Source organism: Ambystoma mexicanum, chromosome 1p (assembly GCF_040938575.1).
Source record: "Ambystoma mexicanum isolate Mex_15411 chromosome 1p, UKY_AmexF1_1, whole genome shotgun sequence".
Lineage (NCBI taxonomy): Eukaryota > Metazoa > Chordata > Amphibia > Caudata > Ambystomatidae > Ambystoma > Ambystoma mexicanum.
Genome location: NC_090921.1, coordinates 346,620,411 through 346,641,772, shown reverse-complemented (window position 1 = coordinate 346,641,772; position 21,362 = coordinate 346,620,411). Strand labels below are relative to the sequence as shown.

The 21,362-nt window shown below is 44.2% G+C and overlaps 1 protein-coding gene across 1 annotated transcript in view; it reads right to left on the bottom strand.

The window, feature by feature from the left end:
- The window catches only part of MAP1S (microtubule associated protein 1S), a 417,220-nt gene extending 397,383 nt beyond the window's left edge, over positions 1-19,837 (bottom strand). The window contains exon 1 of the mRNA XM_069648622.1: positions 19,658-19,837. Coding sequence (XP_069504723.1) covers positions 19,658-19,802 — 145 coding nt within the window. The 5' untranslated portion in view covers positions 19,803-19,837. The remainder of the gene's footprint in view (positions 1-19,657) is intronic.
- Between the last annotated feature and the right edge of the window lie 1,525 nt (positions 19,838-21,362).

Genomic DNA, 21,362 nt, shown 5'->3' with positions numbered 1-21,362 from the left:
CTGGCTCACGATAAAAATATCTAGCTGTTAACACCGATGAAGTTAACACGCATGGGCTGTCTTGCAACCGATGAGAAATCTGAACTTGACATAAGGAGGTTGCAGCATGGCGAAGAAAAGATCACAACTTTACCCACATCCAGAAGGGTCATTCACACATAGATCTGCTCCTACTCTCCTTGTCTACAGTACCTATAGTGTCAAGTTCTGGCATGGGAATCAGCGTGCACTCCAACAACTCCCACGTTCTGGCGAACCTGAGGGTTAACCACTTGCAGCCACACACCAAGCGTCTGTGGAGGATGCCTCCTTGAGAGATCTGGTGATCAGACAGGAATTGGCAAACCGATTAAGTCGTATTTGGAGGTTAACCTGACACATGGGATGGTACCAATACATTCTGAGATGGCTTCAAGGCGTTTGGGAAAAACCATTTAGAAGACTACTGCCTATACTTGGGTAAAAGAACAGTTGACTAAAGGGTCTGGAAGCCCGAGGTGAGTCAATGCGAGACAGCCATTAAGGACAATAATTTACTCAAGGAACAAAGAGCCCTCCGGATAGCTTGTAACACGACTGAGGTGCAGATCAGTCAGCGCATTGATTTATCTACACGCGGCAGTGATATTACACAAATGGCAAAGTAAATAAACTCCCGAATTACAAAATGAAAGAATGAACCACATAGTGGCACTGCAAAATAACTTAGTTGAAGAAGCAAAACTGGAAATTGCACACCATTTCTTTTCCCAGATTATAGCCCGAGATCCCATCCGGGGGTCTGATCAATGGGAATACCTTCAGAGCATTTCCCTACCCGGGCTATCCGAGGAAAAGAGAGCCTTGCTGTGGACCCCCTAAATGGGGTAAGTGGGGTTGGCCATTCAAAGTCTCCATGCTCAAGTCTTTGTGTCCAGATGGATTCACCCACTCCTTTTATAAATAAAATGGTTTAGGCCACCCCTCACATGACATCTTACCAAGCCGACACTTAACTCAGTAATGCTCCTATCTATGGCAGAGTCAGTTACTACCCTTGCAAGCCCCCTCTTTCGCTTCTAAATATCAATGCAAAGATTTATGGGAGATTCCGGTCCAAATGGCTGACCGGGATACTCCCAACACGCACACATCCTGACCAGGCTGGTTTCGTTGAGAGTCATCACATACCAACATTTAAAGAGCCATGAATCTTATTGGTTGGGCAACGCCAGGCGAAGCGCCTTTGGTCCTGTTTGGGCTAGATGACATGAAGGCATTCAATAAAGACGGGGGTTCTTGCTGCAGGTTTTAAGTGGGGTGGGGGATTTTCCCCAATTGCGGGATGAGCAAACCCTGGCCTGGGATAGCTCTTCCCTTAAGGTCTCAAATACTAGTCTTCGAACAGCCGCCCATCATCAAGAATTGATTTGACAGGGGAATGCACCAGGGATAGCCTCTTTCCCCGCTTTTTCTTAACCGTTTATAGAGACTTTCACACTCAAATAACCACATCAAGGACCTTATGGTAAATGGGGTTTCCCATAGAATATGCAGACGATATCCTACTGTTATTGACAGAAGCAGACACATCCCTGCTTGATGTGATGGTAGAAGAGATTTTGAAAAAGTGGCTGGTTTCTCAAACTTCTCCAAGTCAAGATGTTTAAGCATATCAGAGGCAGACCCTGTAGTCCACGCTGTGCGCGGGACTAAGCATACAGTGGGAGTCTTCTGCCCTCGATCGGTCTTCTTTACTTAAGCATCTTAGGGCAGAACTTAGGCAAGAACCTACACACTGGGCAAATGAAAACACTCCTGTACAAGGGTGAAATGTAAAAATGAATGTAGTCCCAAAACTGCTACTTGCATTTATAAGCCTTGCAGTCAAAATCCTGAGGCGGTTACTTCTGGCACTGCAGAAGGTAAGTCGCTTCATCTGAAAGGGAAGACTACCTGGGAAATGCTCGACAGGCAACGTACTGCACAACCGCTCCTGGGGGGTTTGGGCTCCTGGATTTCATTAGATACCCGAAGGCTTTCCCAAAATACTGCACATACTTTCTTGGCTGCATCATCCAGCAGATTGCAGTTGCAGCCAGATCATGCGCTTGCACTAAGCGGGGTGGGGGCGAAAGAGAGGTGAAAAGCTAGTGGCCATTTAGAAAGATCGACATCCACTGCATTCTATTGGGAGGGGCTGGGGGGGGATAATGTCCATGTCTTGGCCCCTTCTCCCCAGTGGTAAGTAGCCCTGAATTCCACCCCATGATGTAAGCGCACAGCATTTCATAGATCGACAGAGGGGGGGGGGGGGTGCCCGAGGCATTGTTTGCCATTTACAGGGCCACCCCTAACTTGGAGGCTACGGCAAAGTTTAACCTTGAGGAAACAGGTTCACATCCATCTAGCTTCACCACTGGCTCACAAATCGAGCCAAAACGGAGGTCAGGAACAGACAGGCCACTACACTCGAATTAACCATCAGATAACATCTCTGAGGGGCAAGATATCCAGGCTCTACAGCCTTCTGAAGATGGGAAGGGGAGGGAAGGCGGGGGGGGGGGGGGGGGGGGGAGGAGGTGATTAGGAGAGGCTTCCCAATGTGAAGAAACAGGAGGAAGAGTTCAGCTTGCAGACCTCGATGGAGACTTGACGTCCATCTGGGCAGCGCATGACCACCAAGGAGTGTGGTGGTATGACAGCCCAGAGCATCTATATGGTTATGGCCCTGGGTTCTCAGTGTTGGGAGGGGATGTGTGGTGACTGTACAATAATAAAAAAAGTCAAATTGGTGGGGATGCCGAATTATTCAAATATTTTGAAAGGAGATCCTAGCCAAGATTTAAGAAATGGCGGGCACTGATCTGCCGCTGGACCATCCGATCCTTGTATTGGCCAGTGCCCGAAAAGTAATTGAGCAATGTAGTTCCTTTATGCACCATAGATTCATCATTCATGCCTTAAACTAAGCCAGACCTGCCATAGCCCATTGCTGGGCGTGCACAGAAGGCCCATCATTGGGACTGGGGTGGCCCAAACTAAAACACCCAGGCAATGGAGAGAATGTTTACAATAATCCAGGGTACTCCGCTAAAATTCCAGCAGGCCTGGTCCCCTTTTACCACCTCCTGTTCCATACAGGCGGAATCTGTTTCGATCCTTATCCCTACTTAGGAGTGCAATGTAGCCCTAGCGCATCCTTGTGGATTTTATTGTAGCCGTGTATGCTAGAATGCCTTCACCGAGGTGCCTGGTATTGGGGTCAATCCTGGTCAGGATTCTGTGTTGGTCTGAAATGCGCTCGTGAAGCTAGACGATATCACGTACGGATATTGGTTTTCTTGATGCAATGCTAATGTTGAAGAAAAGTGACTTGCATTACAGTTAAAGGATGTGCAATACTATCCCTCTAAATAATACTCTCTACAACTACCTATGCACTGTGTCATTGTTCTCCATAAATGCTTGTACACATTTTACTAATGTGAAACCTGTACTCTAACCAGAGTACAGAAAATCAATTGACATACTGAATTAACTTGCAAGAGTATTGCAGATATACAATAACCAGTTTAAACATCTTTGCTTGTGCCTGACCAACAGCACGTTATTTTAAAAGGGTTCAGAATGAAGTAGGAGGTGATCGCCTTTAGAAATTATTAGTCAACCATCTTTCAGAGCCAGCCCTCTTATCCAACATCAAATAAACCAAACTGGGTTGCACCCTCAGGTAATAAAATGCTCAATTTGGAAAAATACAATAAACAGAAGTAAATACCTTCTAAAAAACAAATGGTCTACTCTTTTTATTTAAGGAGTTAGAATTATTGGTCACATGTTCAAGGCCTGGTTTTCCGAAGATAGTATGCAAAGGTTTAAGATCCATTAATCGTCGACATTTTATGAAATCTAATCCAGTTTAATAGATGTCCTGCATTCGAAGAGACATAAGTAAACCTTCCTAGAGTTAATGATTGGCTTAAATGGACCTGCACGTATACAAATGTCAAGTTTACAAATTGCACAAATAATGTAAATTATATTTTCACTTATGGCGTTTGAGAAAGCAAAGAGGTTCAGTGGCTCATGCCCCACAGTGCAAGTCTAAACATAGGTATTAATGTATTCAAATTAATACATTTCACAAATAACTGAAATCAATAACACTAAACTGGACTAGCCATAAAATCTAAAATTTTACTACTGCAATCCCCTCTACCTAGGCACTAATCAGCGCAACCTAAAAAAGTTGCAATTCCTGCAAAATAATGCGCTTAGATCTGCATTGAACGTCCCAAGATCCCATCACATCTCGAAGCTAAGATGCGATGCCCACTAGCCATCTAATGATCAACGAATAACACTCAAAACTGTAAATCACACAAATGCCTTTACAACCTAACTCCTAAATACTTGTGTAACAAATTCTCTCCTAACCTTTCAGATAGACCTACCAGATCCTCCCAAATACACTGCCCTAAGAGCCTTAGATTCAAGCTGCACAATCTAGGGCCAGTAACTTCCCAGTACTGGCTGCTAAAAGATGGAACTCACTGCCTGTATCCATCAGAGCTGAACCATCCTATCTTAACTTCAGAAATCATGTGAAAAGTTGGTTCACCACACAGGAAGTGTATAATCTGCTATCCACTGAACCCTAAAATATCCCCACTTTATGAAACTTGTATTATATGTACCTACCTCTCTGCATTCTACATTTATGTAACCATGAATCTCGCCTCCACCTCCCCCGCTTGTAAACATACGTAATTTGTAACAACTGTATCCATTTACTTATGGTAACTATATGTATGTAATTGTAATTATATCTATAACTGTATGTAATGTGCAACATTTGTACCTGCCAAGTAATGCGCCCAGATACCCCAGGGTTTGGTGTACTATATAAATAAAACAAAATAAAAACAGGTGTATTTGTAGAGTGCATGTCCACCAACAGAGCAGCATCTTCGCGCTATGGTCAGATAAGACGTTTATTGTTACCCAACTTAATGGTGCTCATTTCATCGACCTCAGGAGGATGAAGGGCTGAGAGGATCTGCCTGGATTTGAACATGTGACCATGAGGTCAGACACAAGCCACTGTAGTGGATGCATTAATTCACTGAGCACAGACACGGCAGGTCCTTCATGACATTTGAGTGGGTAACATCGGCAGGTACCAATGGTTTTAGCGATACCAAAAATGTACACTTCAAACGGGACCCAAACTTGTCACGTGGCTACATTTTGGACAGGTTCAAAATAGAGGGTGTATCATTGGAAGGTAACCCCAGAAGTGTAACCTCTCTCCATGGCTCTTCAACCACTACCTGGCACCTCTCGCCCACTGCATCTCTGGATTCTGCTCAAACTTTCAGTGTTATGCCGATGACACCCAGCTCTCCTTCGGGCTTCTGCTCCTTCTCTCAGACCAGCATGTCCACAATTCAGGAATGTTGTGCCTCCAATGATCTCTGCCTTAATGCCAGTAAGATTGAGATACTCAACGGGACACCTGCTCGCTCCTCTCCCCTGTGGCCTCCCACCCTGGGCCCTCTTCCTGCTCCTTCCTGTGAGGCCAAGAACCTTGGCGTTGTCTTCAGCTCCACCCTTTCCTTCTCTCCTCACATTTCTGAAGTCTATAAGAAGTCAAACTATCAGCTGCACCACCTCAGAGGTATTCTTCCTTTCCCCTTTTTCTCCCAGAAGCTCACGGTCTCCATAGCCCTGGTCCGCTCCAGGCTGGACGCCTGCAACAGCCTCTTTCTTAATCTGCCAGCCTCTACAACTCATCCAGCACAGGGCTGCCTCAAGCCCAAGAATCATATCTCTCCAGGTCTGAAATCTCTCCACTGGCTCCCCGTGGCTGCATGGATCATTTCAAGACCATTTGGAGGGCTTTCTGGGGCCTGGGACCACACCACCTCCAACTTTCTCTTCCTAAGCATCTTCCTTCACAAGCCCTCTGCTCATCCAGCTCCAACTCCGAGGGCCAAGTGCTTCTCCAAGCAGAGAATGGGGCAGCAGGTAGATCACTTTCCTCCGCTGGGACGTCCCTATGGAACAGCCTTCCTGCCACTCTCAAACTTGAGCAGGCCCACCTCTGGTTACAGAAGCAACTCAAGACTGATTTTCGTTTACGCTTTTATTCTCCCACCTCCTTGCTGATGTCCCCGACTGCTCTTCACAGTGGTCGCCTGCCACCCTCTGAACTCTGGGCCCAGGCTCCTGCATTCCAGTTGCCCTTGCACTGCCTCCGGGCCCTCCCCAGCATATAATGGTCTGCATCTGCAACCCTACAGTTCCCCAATCCTCTGCACTTGAGTAACCTACAGGCAGCACTCATGAGTTACCCGCACTTTACCTTCCTCCACCCTCCGCCCCTTTTGATCTTATCCCCCTTCCTCACTTGCGCAATCTGAATGACACAAGGCCAAGTAAGGCCATTGTTTTGTGCTCCCACTGTCCTCCCTTGTCGCGCCTAGAAACAAACTGTGTACAGGCACATTATTAATGAGATCATAACCAATGAAAAAATGTATCCAATGAAATGTCACTGGCTCCATCAAATGACACTGAATGGGAAAAATATAGTCATTTAAACTCAAACACAAGTAGTAAGGAGAGTTGTGGAATTCTGGCAAGTCTGTAGGCGGAGGAACCCTGCCAGGTAAGAATTATTTATTGTGCAATTGTAAGGCGCTTATACATTAGGTATATTGTGTTTCAAAGCAGAATATGCCATGGAGATAGTGGGAGGACCCCCTTAGAAGGCCTGGTCCAGAGGAAATGTAATGCATGACTGCCTGAAAAGGTTCCAATTCCTCTAGAGACAGAGGACTGTGTGAAGCGGATGTGAGATAAAAATTATGATCCAGTGCCTTAAAAAGACATACATAAGGGAGTATAAAAGCCCCAGCTTAATTGAGGTCCTCTGGAATTCTTCAGTAAGGCCATTGAATGGGTTGGGCTGTAGGGGAAAGCCATTTCAAATAGAATATCATTGCATTTTTGGCGCTAAATGCAGGCTGTTTGTCGAGTAAACAAAACAAAAACCTTGTGTAGTCGCTAGTCTATTTTAAAACTGAACTGTCAGCTGGTGCATAACAAAGGATTAAACTTATCCCTAAAGCCATAGTTCCATAAAAAGAAATGGAGAACAGCCAGGCTGTTTTATCATGATGAAAGGGAGTTTAGTTTGTCAATGTCCATCCACAAAAAAAAATTAAAAAAAAAAAATTGCAATTAAAAAAAAAAAAAAAAAAAAAAAAAAAAAAAGGACCAAGGAAAGTTTCTAACAATAGCCTGAAAAGAAAGCACTCCGAATTAAGCAGAAGTCAAATTCCAAGTAGGATGGGATTATTTATCCCTTTAGAGAATAATTATTTTGCTTGTGATTTTTAAATTAACCAATAGTCTGTGCTCTCCAAGTGAAAGCAGTTCCCTAAAGCCAAAGCAATAGATTCCTAGTGCGGCACACTGCAGTCTATATTTTAAAAGGAATAGTGTGTTCATAAATATTGCATTAAAAGATGGGCAATAATCCAAAACATGTATTAAGAATTTTTAATGAAAGTTCCCATGTAAACTTTACAGCAAACGAGGCTCAAAGAGTTTACATGGGAGCAGCCACGTTGCCATTTAAGGCTGCCTCCTCAGCCCTGCCCTGGCGGCACTAAACAAGCAGCAAAAGCCCCCTACTGTGAACTTTTGCTTACTGCAGCCAGACAGAACGCAATATGAGCTGAGGAAGCTGCCTTCACTCATTTTACGTTTTTGGTGCTCCCCAAGCACAGGGAAGTACACTTAAAATTAAGGCAAAAAGCAAAGGCGCAACAATTACAAATACAATGTTGTTGTATTTGTGATTGCCGTGGTTTTCCAGCCACAGCAATCATAAATACAAGAACGTTTCATTTCTGACTGCGGCAGCTTTCTGGGAGCCCAGGAGACTCCAAGCGAAAGCCGCCGCTATCAGAACAACAACGTTGTTGCATTTGTAAATACCGCAGCATTTACAAAATACAACAATGTTGTATTTCTCACTGCGCAGGCTTTCGCTTGGAGTCTTGGCTCCATCGGGGTTGGGGGAGCCTAGGAGACTCAAAGTGAAAGACGCTGCAGGCAGAAACAACGCGGTTGTGTTTAAAAATGCTGCAGTTTTCTTTCTAAGTTTCTTGCTCTCGTCCGAGCCGGAGGAGCCTGAGAAACTAGAAAGAAAACTACAGCGTTTTTAAATTACAACAACGTTTAATTTAGGTTTGCTTTAGCTTCAGCTTGGAGCCCATGGGAATCCAAGCTGAAGCCACCGTACACATAAATACAACGTTTTAAAAGCAGCGGTTTTATTTCTAGGTTTTCCAGGCTCCTCCAGCCCAGAAAACGTAGAAAGAAGACTGCAGCTTTTATATATAAAATCCTCATTTAAAAAAAAAAAATAAAAAAAAATCCACTTGCCTAGCTGCACCTTTCCTGCCTACATTCTCTGGTCTTTGGCACCAATGAAGCAAAATCCACCCAGTGGTAGCTTTTGTTTATTACAGCTGGCTGGCTTTTGCCTCAGTGCCGCAAGGGCAGCACAGGAGGCTCATCCATTTCACAAAATGGATGCCTCCGAGTGCTTCAATTTTTTGAGTTTGAGCTTCATTTGCTCAAAACTTTACATAGGGACTTTGTTTAAAAATATTTTATTATGGGCCATCTTTTTCGCACACTATTCCTATAAAAACATGCTAGTGTGGAAACGTTCATTGGACATATTGTAAATGGACACCATTATTGATGTGGCTGCACATATAACATCTTTTTCCATTTCCTCCCCTTTTAATTCAGGTTTACTTGTTGCAAAACTAAAATGCTACTAGTTGGTATGCCAATCATGAACGTTATCAAAAACGTATAGCCGCAGGGTAGCATTTACTAGATTGCTCCTCACTGTACAAGGCGTTTCTCTTTGAAAATGATACTTCCGATATATTTGTTGCAGTGACAGGATAATGTACTGCTGCAGTTTAGAAATGTATCTCATGTTCCCTATTACAGAATACTCTGAATCAATTCTTTCCAAATTTACTTTGATAACAATTCCCACATATAAAAAACGGCCAATTACAGTAGTACTAATAGATTTTCAACAGTTGGCAAAATGAAGGCATTTTCTTTGATTTGTAAAGTATACCTTAGCTTAAAAAGTAAAGGAAGAAAAATATTGCAGTGGACAGGTGAAGCAGAACGCTCAAGAATTTAGAGTAGAGAGAGCGCCACTGCAGAACAGCAGCCAAGAGGCCACAAGTCGGGAGCGGCAGAGGCACACAATGAGGTCCAAGTAGGCTGACATTCTTACACGGCTTAGAAGCAGAGTCTTGGGAGTTGGGTAACATCCTGGAGCCCAGGGGTTGAATCATGAGTTGTGTGTAGTGGTATTCCACACTGGGTCCCGGGAACTGGCACCTGCCCTGGTGATTTGTGCAAAGTGGGGCAGGCCATGATGGACTGGGAGTTATCCAGCTCTCAGCCCTGCAGAAGGTGCCCAGGTCTGAAGAAGTTATGCACCACAAAGTGGACCATTCCCAAGAGACACCCATTCAGTAGATGTGCTCAACATATTTCAAGTGAAGGAATCTGCCCCCTCCCCCTCTTTATGAAGACATAGCTTGGATCTGCCGACCGGGTCACCCATACTGACGACACATAGGGGGTTGGTACTGCCTCTGAAGAGGATGGATGCCAATCTTCCTGTGGGAAAAGTGGTACCAAGCATCTTGGACCTGGTTTCTAGACATAGTACTTCTGTTAGAGATTGGAATAGTATTTTATTTATGGAGAGGCTTGCTGGAAGGCTAGAGGTCCCACATGAATTCATAGGCTTCACGGGGGCTTATGATATATAAAGAAATCGGGTAGCAGAGGCCACCATAAGGGCAGATCCACTATTATGTACACAAGTAGCTCCTAGGGAAGAGAAACCCTACTGATGCAAGGTAAAAGGGATCTATGTACGGCAATTCAAGGCAATGGCAGAAAGCCTTGGGAAACTGCATTGGACGACAATATGTCTAACAAATGCAGTGAATTTGTGAGCTCGGTCCCCAGCTGCAGGGAGGATAACTCAGGAGCAACGTGCTCGTCTTGGAAGCAAGACGACGCGGAGCAACACAGGTTCGATCCCTCGGTCCGTGCTTAGAAACCTCTGGGTATTAAACGCGTTCATATATGCACTCCTGCAATATATGGCCCATGACAATTCTGGCATTCAAGGTCGGATCAAGTAGAAGGTATCTCACCTGTAAGGCAGACTGATATTCCAAGAACTGGCAAACTCCAGCGTTCGAAATTGCCAGGAGCTGGGAGTTATTTAGCTCCTGTTTATAGCCATGGGAGCCTGGTTAGCTTAAAAGAAACAGCTAGCATGAGCTACTTTGGACACCTGTGGTAAGTAGCGCCATATAAACCTAGCTATGTAGTATTAACATTGTATGTTTGGGAATGCATAAACAGGAGAAGAACTCACCTAAGGGACATTTAGAGCATATTGGATAACGTAAAAAGGACACAAATTTAGAGTTTATCTTGCGCAAAGTTAGATTTGCTGCATGCTACGTACTAGCTCCTGGTTCCCCACAGGTAGCTCCTGCCTAACTGGTTATGTCAGATACCCAGGAGCTGCTTTTTGCTCATGGTGGACAATTCCCAATTTCGATCCCTACAACTCCCGGACGTCACAGAATGCATGGATAATGAGGGAATGCTGAAACATATGCATACTCGGAATTATGTGGACAAAGGAGGCAAGTATGAAAAAATGAATTTTAGAAATTTTGGACAATCCACTACCTGCATTTAGCAGATTGTATAGAGGATTCCCTTTTCATACGACCAGACAGCACCTCTGGTCATTGCTCACTTCCAAAGTCGGGCTAACCAAAATTGCTACAATTAGTCCAAAAAAAAGCTAACATACACTGGCAATGCTATGAAATATTGTCTATCAGGAATTGGCACCAGGGATTCTCAAGAAGAGGACGACATTTCAGGGAGTGAAATGTTAAATAGAAGTAAATTTAACTTGGTATACCTGAGACTTTCTGTGAGTCTCCTTCAATTTCTGCATCAGAGATAAGGGCGATGAGGTTTCATAGCTTATTGGAGTTCAGGAAATTCGTAAAAGCCACCCCACTCCCCCTCAGATGACACTCCAGTTATTCTGCTGTATGTGGTAGAGCCCACTCTTTGCCATCCCAGGAATGGAAATACAATAACATGTGCATGCAACTTTACAAAACTCTCCCCGTCGGGATGGGAAGAATACACTGGGGAGTTGGAGGTAACAGCAATAAGAAAGGGCACTTACTGGAAGAGGGTGAGCTTACTGGCAAAGGAGAAGTCTGTAAAGCCTTAGAGGTTAAGTGTATATAGTGAGCCTTTCCCATGCTACAACTCAATTATAAAAACATAAGCAAAAAAGGGGAGGGAGTGTACTCCAATAAAGCTTTTTTATTATAAGATTATTATTATATTTTGTTTTTTTTAAACATGGTGCCAATTCTAATGAGAAGGCGCGCTTCTCCAACGAAACAAGAGCAGGCACCACAGCATATTCCAACTATCCGAGAGATGGGGGAAATTACCAAATATTTCAAGGAATTTGGCATGTTCAAAACTCAAATTTGAACTCGCCACAAGCCATTGGCTAGTGCTAACTGACTTTTGGCTTGTAAGAAATGGTGTGCGGTGTGTATGTGTAGAAATTAGGTGGCAAGTAACGTTTTATGGTTGGCATCTTAAAATGTTTAACCATGCCAGAATGAAAATATACATCCGAGTCCGATTGCGCAGTGTACTTCCAGGGTCTAAAACTTACCAACCATTTCATCAGAGGCATTGCAGCTATAATTTAACTGTTTACAGGGACAGACATTTGGCCACATTATTAAATAAGGCTCCAGGCCCCGATTACTTCCCTGCGGAGTACCACAAGTATCAGGCCTTGTAAATGTTTTTAAATCCCACTAGACCTGTAGGGCGAGTTCCTTACTTTACGTACTAGACCTAGGAGAAATGCAATTGTCCCAAGGTGACTTGATGTTAGGCAGAAACCTGTGCAGTTCCCTTAGGGACCACTGCAAAAGGCTTAAGACTACAGGTGTTGGCAGTAAACCCAACTGGTAGCAGTCTGTACCACCCAGATTTACCTGGTAGCTGTGGCTGAGCAGTCAGACTTCTCTCAAGAAGAGTTAGGCAGTATATAGAGAATACACATTAGGTACAAAAATACAGTAGCACAAGCAAACACTGACCACAGCTTTGGTATAAAAGTATATAATTATTTATTTAAAAACACACTTGTAAAAATACACTGGCACTAATATGTCAAGCAAGTTCAAACACAGTAATTAGAAATATATACACCTCCCTGATTAATTATTCGACAAGTCTTAGGAAAAGAACACCACTTATCAAATACAGAGGTGAGCGCTTAACCAAGATGGCACTCCAATAATTATTTAAAAAGTGAGGGAAAAGGCAGAATTAGAAAAGCACACAATACCAACACTTTTAAAAGAACCACAGCAAGTCAAGAAAGGCAGAGTCTACTGTAGAGAAAGAAAGTTCATAGGCCAGGCCCACTCTTGGAGAGAGCAAGGCGGAATGTTCCCAAGATCACACAGTTGAAGTACACTTTAAAAATCTTTGCAGATAGTTCACAAGGTGTTGGATCAGTTCCGGTGTTGGATCAGTTCCGAAAAGTTAGTTAACAGGTCCCAGGTCACCCCAGGATAGAGAGTCAAGGATTTACGGGACACCAACAGTCTGTTGCAAGGGAGACCAGGCGGGACACAGTACCTGAAATGGTGAGAAAGCTCCAGCAGGGGCAGTTGTTCCTGGCAGCGGGTGCAAGTCGGTGCTTCGTCCAGGGGAAGAAAAGATCTCGACGTGGAGGAAAGCTGGAGGTCGTTGCACTGCCAGGAAAGAAACCAGCCGCGGAGTTTCCTTTTTAAAAGGTACTACCCTTTTATTCGTGGTAGTGGTGAAGCGTGGCTATCCGGCCGCGGCGGTGCTTGGCACGGGCGATTCGACCACGAGACGATCCAGGAAGGCGAAAAGAGGGTGAACTGTTTAACCACACCAGTTCAAAGGAAGAAGACTCTCCAGGATGAAGGTCTTCTCTGTCGTTGGGAAGTGGTGGGTCGTTTCAGCAGGGATCCACCGGTGGTGTCGTCGTTGCAGGTCGGCTCAGCTTCTCCCTCTTCGGATTCTTTAGGTCCTGTGGCAACTTCTGAAGTTCCAGTCCCCAAAGCCCTGCTTTTATGCGGAAAACCCCCATTCACCAGTCCTAGCTGTCACTCAAACATGCTAAGTGGTGAGCCAGGAGGCTCACCACTGGGCCAATGACACAAGAGTGCGACTTGAGTTGCCGAGGCAACTCAGTCCAGGGTGCCTATCCCCCCCCCTCCCACACATCCTGTAGACCCAGACAGAGTGGCAGCACTTTTGGAGGTTTCTGTGCAGAAGCCCGCCAAAAGTGGAACAAAGGGCTCGACTTGGGTTGGAATTAGAGGCGAACACAAACGCCATTTTAAAACTGAGTCCTGGCAAAAAGACCCAACCGGGGCATATATATTAAATAAATAACCCGGCGGTATCTTTAACATTGCATCAAAAAAGTGGTGCGTTTAAAAATCAGTGGTAAAATCCCATAGGAAATATTCCGGTGGAATATTTCGCGTGGTAACCACTGCCACCAGCCACAAACTCGAGGGGGACTGCACAGTGCCCCCTCGAAAATCAGACCCAGGGGCAATCTAATTACCGCTACTTCCACAATATGATGGTTTGTACTGGTTCTGTTCCCAATTTAAGACTAGTAAAGTCAATGGTGACTTTACATGCCCTGGGAGACAGTAGTCAGTCCCAGGGTATGGAGTCTGTGTTTGGCGGTCACTATGACACCCGTGTGTTACTGCACTGAGGGTGCTCTGTAACACATCCCAAAAACACATGCAGCCCTATGAAGTAAAAGACCCCATAGTCCATAAAACACATTAAAGTCAAAGGACATTCTCAAATCATGCCTAAGAGTGGGAGAAAAAGAGTTTCACTCTTAGCAGGAGAAAGAAATAAACCCCAAAAATCCAGCAAAGCTGCTGGGGGACTCACTAGGTTTGGGAAATTAGCCTATACAGAGAATTTTTCCTAACACTTGACAAAATATTTACCAGTCCTTTCTGTAAAATTGTGCGTGTCGCCATAAGCACACTTCATATTGGTGCAATGCTGGCAAGCATGCAGTGAAACTTGTATATTCCATTTACTGCAAAATGTGTTTGCAATAAATGAAAAATATGTTTCCAACACCCACATACTCGCCAGCAAGGTCAAGTATCCTGCAAATGACACTCGCCCTTCATAAAAACTACACGCCAATGGTAGTGCGCTAGTAGATTTGCGAGCCCCGAGTAGGGAATAAAAGAACTAGCTCCGTAATTGGCTATATACTATACAATGCCATCCCGTCACCCGATATACTTCCAAATACAATTGGACAAGCCAACATTTCCCCCCAACTGGTGAAAGATCCTTCATTATGTGGGAGCTATGGCGATGCTGTCCTTTGAACACATACCTTAATTAAGATTCTTACTAAAAATACCCTTTCAGAATGCCGAGGGGCATTCAGCATGCGATCCAAGGGGTGGGTGTGGGGGGAGAGAAATCAGATGGGAATCATTAGCGGCTGCACGATATCCAACCATCTTTGGAAACAAACAAAAAAAACAACACAAATAAATAAAATACTTAATCCACTACTTTGGGAAGCTTACTGGCACTGGTTCCATAGACGCCGAAAAGGACTGAGCATGTCGCATGGCACTTTCTCCAATACCAGTTAGGTTTGACTGTCCCCATACTTTAATATACTGGATTAAGACTCCTCATTGGCACAGGTGAATATGGAAATAGTAGCTCACTTCCTACAACTGTGATGACGGGCACACAGCAAGGGGTGTCCCTTATCTCTGCTATAACATTAAAGCCTTTTGCAAGCAATATTAAATCACCCACGGATTTTGAGGCAATGTCAGCAGGGGGCCGACGGAATACTTTATGCCAATGATGTTTGTTCACGCAAGCAACTGCTTAATAGCCCCCCTAGCCCACTACCCGCCAAAGAGGTTACAAATATATGGGTGTGGGGTATAATGTCAACTGGCATAAAACAAACTGTCATTGAACTAGGGGGAGCAATGAGGTGCCCTGAAAAACAAGTTTGGATGCAGGTACATAACTACTAAACAGTACTTTCCTTGCTGGGCAGATTATGTGGTGCTCTTTTTAAACAATCAGTTTGGTAGTATTCAATTAAGGGTGCATAGTAAATATTTAGAATTCCAGAAAGAGTCCTGAACTTAAAGATATAAGTGCAGGCCACTACAATAGCTCAACTAGCAAGAATTCAGATTACTGGCCCTGAAAGATGCTTTGGGTGAGGTCTGAATCTGAATTAGTACATCCTTTGTAGCTCCTCAAGTCTTTACGCAAGGAGATCTGGATGGGGAAATATCGCCCAATAAAATGGCAACAGAAAATAAATAAAAAGGGTGGACGAGTAACATTGAAGTTATAGAGACAACAATCCGCAATTTAATTTTGTATAAAATAAAGCTCAGGCCTTTTTGGTGCAGTTAAGCTCCATACAATCAAAGTCTCACTCTTAGCTAAATGCTGGAGAGGTTGTGGTGATTCTGTCTGTCCACATATGTAGGTTCTAGCGGGACTTTGCCAATCGGATCCCAAAAGGTGATCCCAACCTACAGCAATTGGTCCTTCACAAAATGGACAGTTCCTGCAACCCGATACAGTAAGATTAGCAGACTATGGAAGTTTATGCTTGAGAGGAAGGCATAGATATTAAGCTGGCAGAAATCTAGTCAAGAGTAGTGTATTTGTACTGGGATATAGGGTGCCATTACTATGTTATGTACTTTGATCTTTCAAATGGAAAAGATGAGTTGGGGGGGCCTCATGGCATACATATTTGTATGATTTATTACTGGCAAATATTGCTTGGTTCACAGTTACCATTTTCCAAAACCTTAAAAAAGAAAAAAAGGAAGAAATTAATTTGAAGTGCCAATTTCAGTAAGAGCTACTTTGATTTTGGATCGTCTTCTGCAGGGAGGAAAAACCCCATAAGCCATTCCAGCACTCCTATCCTAACAAGGGGAGTTTTAGTAGGGGAAAACATCTTGTATACCATCAACTGAACCCCATCCCCTCATATTGTGAATGCTATGCTAATTATCACTGAACCATTATGTACAACTGCCCTAAAACCACATGCCTGAGTTCAGCCATGTGCAAGCTAGGTGAGTAACCCAGCCACCCACTTTCAAATAATTTATCACATGGAGGTCCTAGTTAGCCTCTTCTTAATTTGAATGCTCAGAAAACAGTCAAAAGAAACCCTTTACTCGGATCAAGAAACAGCAATTCAAATTTTCCAACAAGACCCCAGCATCCAGTTTACCAAAGTGAACGCTAAACATGGAAACATTCTCACTTTTGTATAGACCAACTGTTCACTTTTACATTACATCCAATTGGGCCATAATTAATATAAAACCTTTCCAGTTGAACCAAGTTTGCAATTCAAAGTGTTTCTTTATAAAGACATCCTATTTAACTACTCCAAAATAAACCATGGTTAATTTATTATCAGGGTTGGTCCATTTATTTTACTCACGGTTAAATCACGTTTTACTTTACCAGCACAATTCCAAAACCTATGTTGCTATTGCCAGTATGTGCCAACAGCCGGGTCATTTTAGTTTAGGCGAATTACCCTTACCCACTTAGGATAAGCCTTTTGCCAAATATACTCGTGTTACAATTTAGCATCTAGGACTAGGATTCGAAATCGTTAAGGGCCAGGCATCGCCAAGCACGGCGCAAAATTGCTGGGAGACATTCAGCGCATGCCTCTAGTCCTGGAGAGGCTAGTTAGCTTGACAGCAACAACTACAAGGAGCTACTTTTATCTATGGAGGCCTCTGGTGCCATACAAACATACCCGGGTGACAGATACTTTCTGTATTTTGGAATCTGTATAAAGAAACATTAGAGAAATCTAGAGACATTTAAAGCATACTGGATTGTATAGGAGTGATAAACAGTGTAAACGTTAGATTTGTGTCACTACGTGATGCCAGATACCAAAGAGCTAGTTTTCGCTTATGCTCAAGAATTCTTAATTTCGACCCCTGACCAAGTAGGCAGGGGCTGAGCTACCACTTGGGAAGCAGAAACCAAATACGCATCGCACTGCAAACCCAACTTGAAATGCACACTTACTTTTGCACTCCTAAATACTCAAAATTAATGTTTGGAAGATAGCAGTTGGCCGGGGCATCCTAAAGTATCTATTGGTAAACGGTTGGTTTCAAGCTTAACAGCTCCCATCAACTTCGAACCCTGAGCATTAGCAGAAGTTTTAAACTTGTAAAAACGGCCTCTCCATGTCATGTAGATGGTAAAAAAAAAAAAGCTTTCCCACTAAATGCTACACAGCTGGTGTTGCCGTGTGCTGTGCTTCAGCTGGATAGAAAACAATGCTCCGTTGTTAAAAACATCTTTGCCCACGTTGCATGGGGCAATCAACCAAAAGTGCGTTTCCATCTCGCCAAACAGGCACAGATTAGTAAGACTGTGAGAGGACAGCATGGAGCTGTCGAGACAAGTCAGTGCAGCCAATTAAGGATAGAGAAAGTCAAGTGGTTTTGATAATTGCTGTCGTGTGTTGCTTTTGCGGTTTGCGTTAATGCAGTTCTAACAACAATTAAGCAACCCGTGCGCAGCTCCTGTAGCCTAAAGCGGTCTATGATCAAGCACGCGTGCCATGCTTCGACCAGAGGGGGCGTAGACTCCCATGGTATCTCTAGCGCATCCTTGCGAGCCTTCAATTCAGCCCAAGGGCTAGACTAGCAAGGTTCCAATGCAAGCAAAGGGGTGTGGCCAAATGCATTCCTCGGGAGCTGCAGCCAAGCTAACCGCAGTTCGCCAGCTATAGAAAGAAAAAAGTAGGTCACCCATTATTTGGTGCGTTAGAGGTCCTATAGAGGTAATAGGATATATAATGGGGAGAAAAGGCACCAAGTTGAACTGAAATGTTACTGCTCATCGGAAGAGCCGGGGCTAATATGTCCAGTTGGAACATGTGCAAAGCTATGCTGCTTGGGCATTTGCTAAGCGCCATGGGTTCCGAGTACTGTGCCAGAACAAGACTCTTAACCCATTTAGAGAGGCTGGACATGCGGAAGTGCGTGTCGGGAGGCGAAATCCGACAGTATCCACCCTGTGAGTTGCAAAGGCCAGCACTGGGCTGGCATGAGCCTCATGAAAACGTATTGGAAGGGTTGTGGGGCTTGGACTGAGTCGGACCTGTGCGTGAAGGACGTGCCATTGAAATGTCACCAGTATAGCACGGGTTTGTCTGCTTGACAGTTTATACAGAAAGGGGAACAAATGTCCACACTAAACAGGGATAACACCGCTGCACTATACACATTGGGCCGGCCCCTGTGTAACAACGGCCCGCTGGTGGACACCACATAAAATAGCACACCGGCCAAACGCGTCTAGGCAACTGGAGGTCAAAACATGCACATTCATAACGCCGGCCTGGTAGACAATCGTTCTGGTGTGGTTGCAATTGAGACTAGCAACGCTCAACTAAACTCCTAAATACATTCTTTTTAAAGTACTTTACTGACACAGGATATTTAAAAATGATAGGACACGGATTACAAATACTGATCCGCGGACCACCTCCCTACAGATCACACCGCTCTACGCGTGTGAGTCTCCCACGTTCCGCCTTTCGTCACAGCAAGCCCTGTGATGTGTTCCTATAGGAAGTGTTGTGGCACGCGTCCCGTCACCTTTGGGCTGCAACACCATAAGCCCGCTCACTGCAACTCCAGTACAGTGCATTCATTGGAATGGAATCTGGAAGCTGGTATAACTGATCTTACATTAAAAGCTGGTAATGTATTGCCCACATTACCATAATCAACCCACTGACGACCCAATACTTCGCCAACATCTCCAAACAGTACAGTTCAGGCCAAGCACCGTTGTCTCAACAAAACCATAACATATCAATCACGCCCGCCGCAACTTTCCGCCCGTTAGCGCACCTTGCCAGTCCCAGTATTACTTTGACTTTCCTAAAGTCGCCCAACTTTCACCTACAGAGATAACGCATACATACTACGCCCCCCATCCCCTCCCTTGTCCATGTACAGACTCATACCCTTGGTCAAGCTCCAGCCCATTACCCCTGTCCTGCATTCTACAGCTCCCACATCCTTATACATTTCCCGACATCACGTCTACCTCAAAACTCCCCCCTCTAGTCCCCCTACAGCCTCCCATTGCACTTGCAGTCCCAGAATGAACACAAACATGGAGGCCTAGAACTCCATTTCACGAATACGGCATATTCCTGCCACCGCTAAACTACAGCTTTTGTCCAAACTGCACCCCGTCACCCCAATAAACATGAAACTCCTCCCACCCCGTACCACTATCCGCCCACTTGACCAGACTCCGCCCAAATCACTATTTTGCCCCGCCCACTTATGGCCATTCTTTCTGCGACCACGCCCCTCACCTCTCCGCAGTTCCCGCACCGCTGCCTCCCGTAGCCTGTCTGCCCCGTTCAGCTCCCCAAACACTGCGAGCAGCGACAGGTTAGGACGGCCAGGTTCAGCCATGGTTCCTCCATCGCCGCCTCCTCCGGCTTCAGCCTCCGCCATCTTCCCGCCGCTAACTGGGTGATGTCACGCGCCCACCACGCCCACTGCTTTACCTCATTGCGACTACGAGCGCGAGGGCTGATGTCAGCGCCGACCAATCGGTAGAGACCCGGAAGCATCAGCGCTTGTTCGGTTTTAAAGGAGCCTCAAAATATGTATCTGGGTATTAGTCACGAGGTTCCAGAATCCAGTAAATAAAGGTAATGAACAATGCAAGGCGCAGGTCAATATATAAAGGTATAAGACTAGCCATGGTCATGCTTATAGTAACTACGTAAAAAAAAGAACAATTATGTCATCATCGAGCGTGACACAAGGGAAGTATCTAATTTCCATTGCATTGTTCAATAAATATGAACTTGAAATGGTATATGGAATAATATGTATACACAAATATGCGCTTCATCAACTTTTTCTGTCTAGCAGTGATAAAAAAATATAATTAACTAGTCATTAACTAGCAATAGAAGGCACAGTGTCAAAAGCAGTAACATGAAAAATGTGACACGCAAAATATGAAGGATAATAACCTGCGCACTTGAGTTGGATAATCAGTTAAATCATTGAAGGGGGACCAAGGAGAATTAGGCTGAGAGCTCATTTAGTGAGACAGGCTTTCTACATTGCAATATGTCCACTTTTCAAAGTGAGCCTGAGAGTCTCTTCTGCATTGTCCACACTCAAATGACCAGCGCTCCAAAAATGATTCTGGGGGGTGGGTGGAGTTGTGGATATTGGGGAGGGAGGGCACAACATTTTTAGCTGGGAAGCTATGATAAAGCAAGTATGATAATGTTTGTTGCGTGGTTAAACTGCCATTTTGGTGCAGCCCGTCGTCAAGCTGTTTCGTTCTGTGGCATGACATTTTTACTGGGCATCTTGGATAAAGCAAACATGATAAGTGTTATTTACAATCTCTACACAAATATTTAACCTAGAGGTGTTACACCAGATACTTGGCAATCATCTTTTCTAATTCCTATCTTAAGGAACGGCGATAGATTGGAACCATCTATCATCCAATTAATTGGTTAGATGTGAGCAGTAAAATCTTCGCAACCAGACTTCTTTAAAAAAAAGTAATGGCATGGACATCAGATACTGATCACTTTGACCACAGACAGACAGTTGGGTTTTCACCAAGGGGAGGGAACTCAAATGAATGGGTTCCTTATATTCCCATGCCTATCTTAAATTGGGTAGTTTTAGCTCTGCGTTTTTAGAGAATTTTTGTTAGATCTTAATTTTGTGTGAGCTGGTAAACCCATGGTCAACGAGCAGTCAAAACTGTATTGAAGTATGATTACCAATCTAGTCTGCTTTTAAGAAGGAATGTATAATGTGTTTTTGTATGTATGTATTTTTGTGTTGTACATACAAAGCCGTTGGCTATAAGTATATTACTAATAAATGAAATGAAAATATTCCTATTGCAACAGCAGCACTGGCAAAGTAATAGACCACTTTATGTTGCCTCGATTGACGTATCCTATGCATTTGATAAAGTGAACATAGGCCAACTCTGGAGGAAGCTGCAGAACTGGGGACTGCCTTTCGATC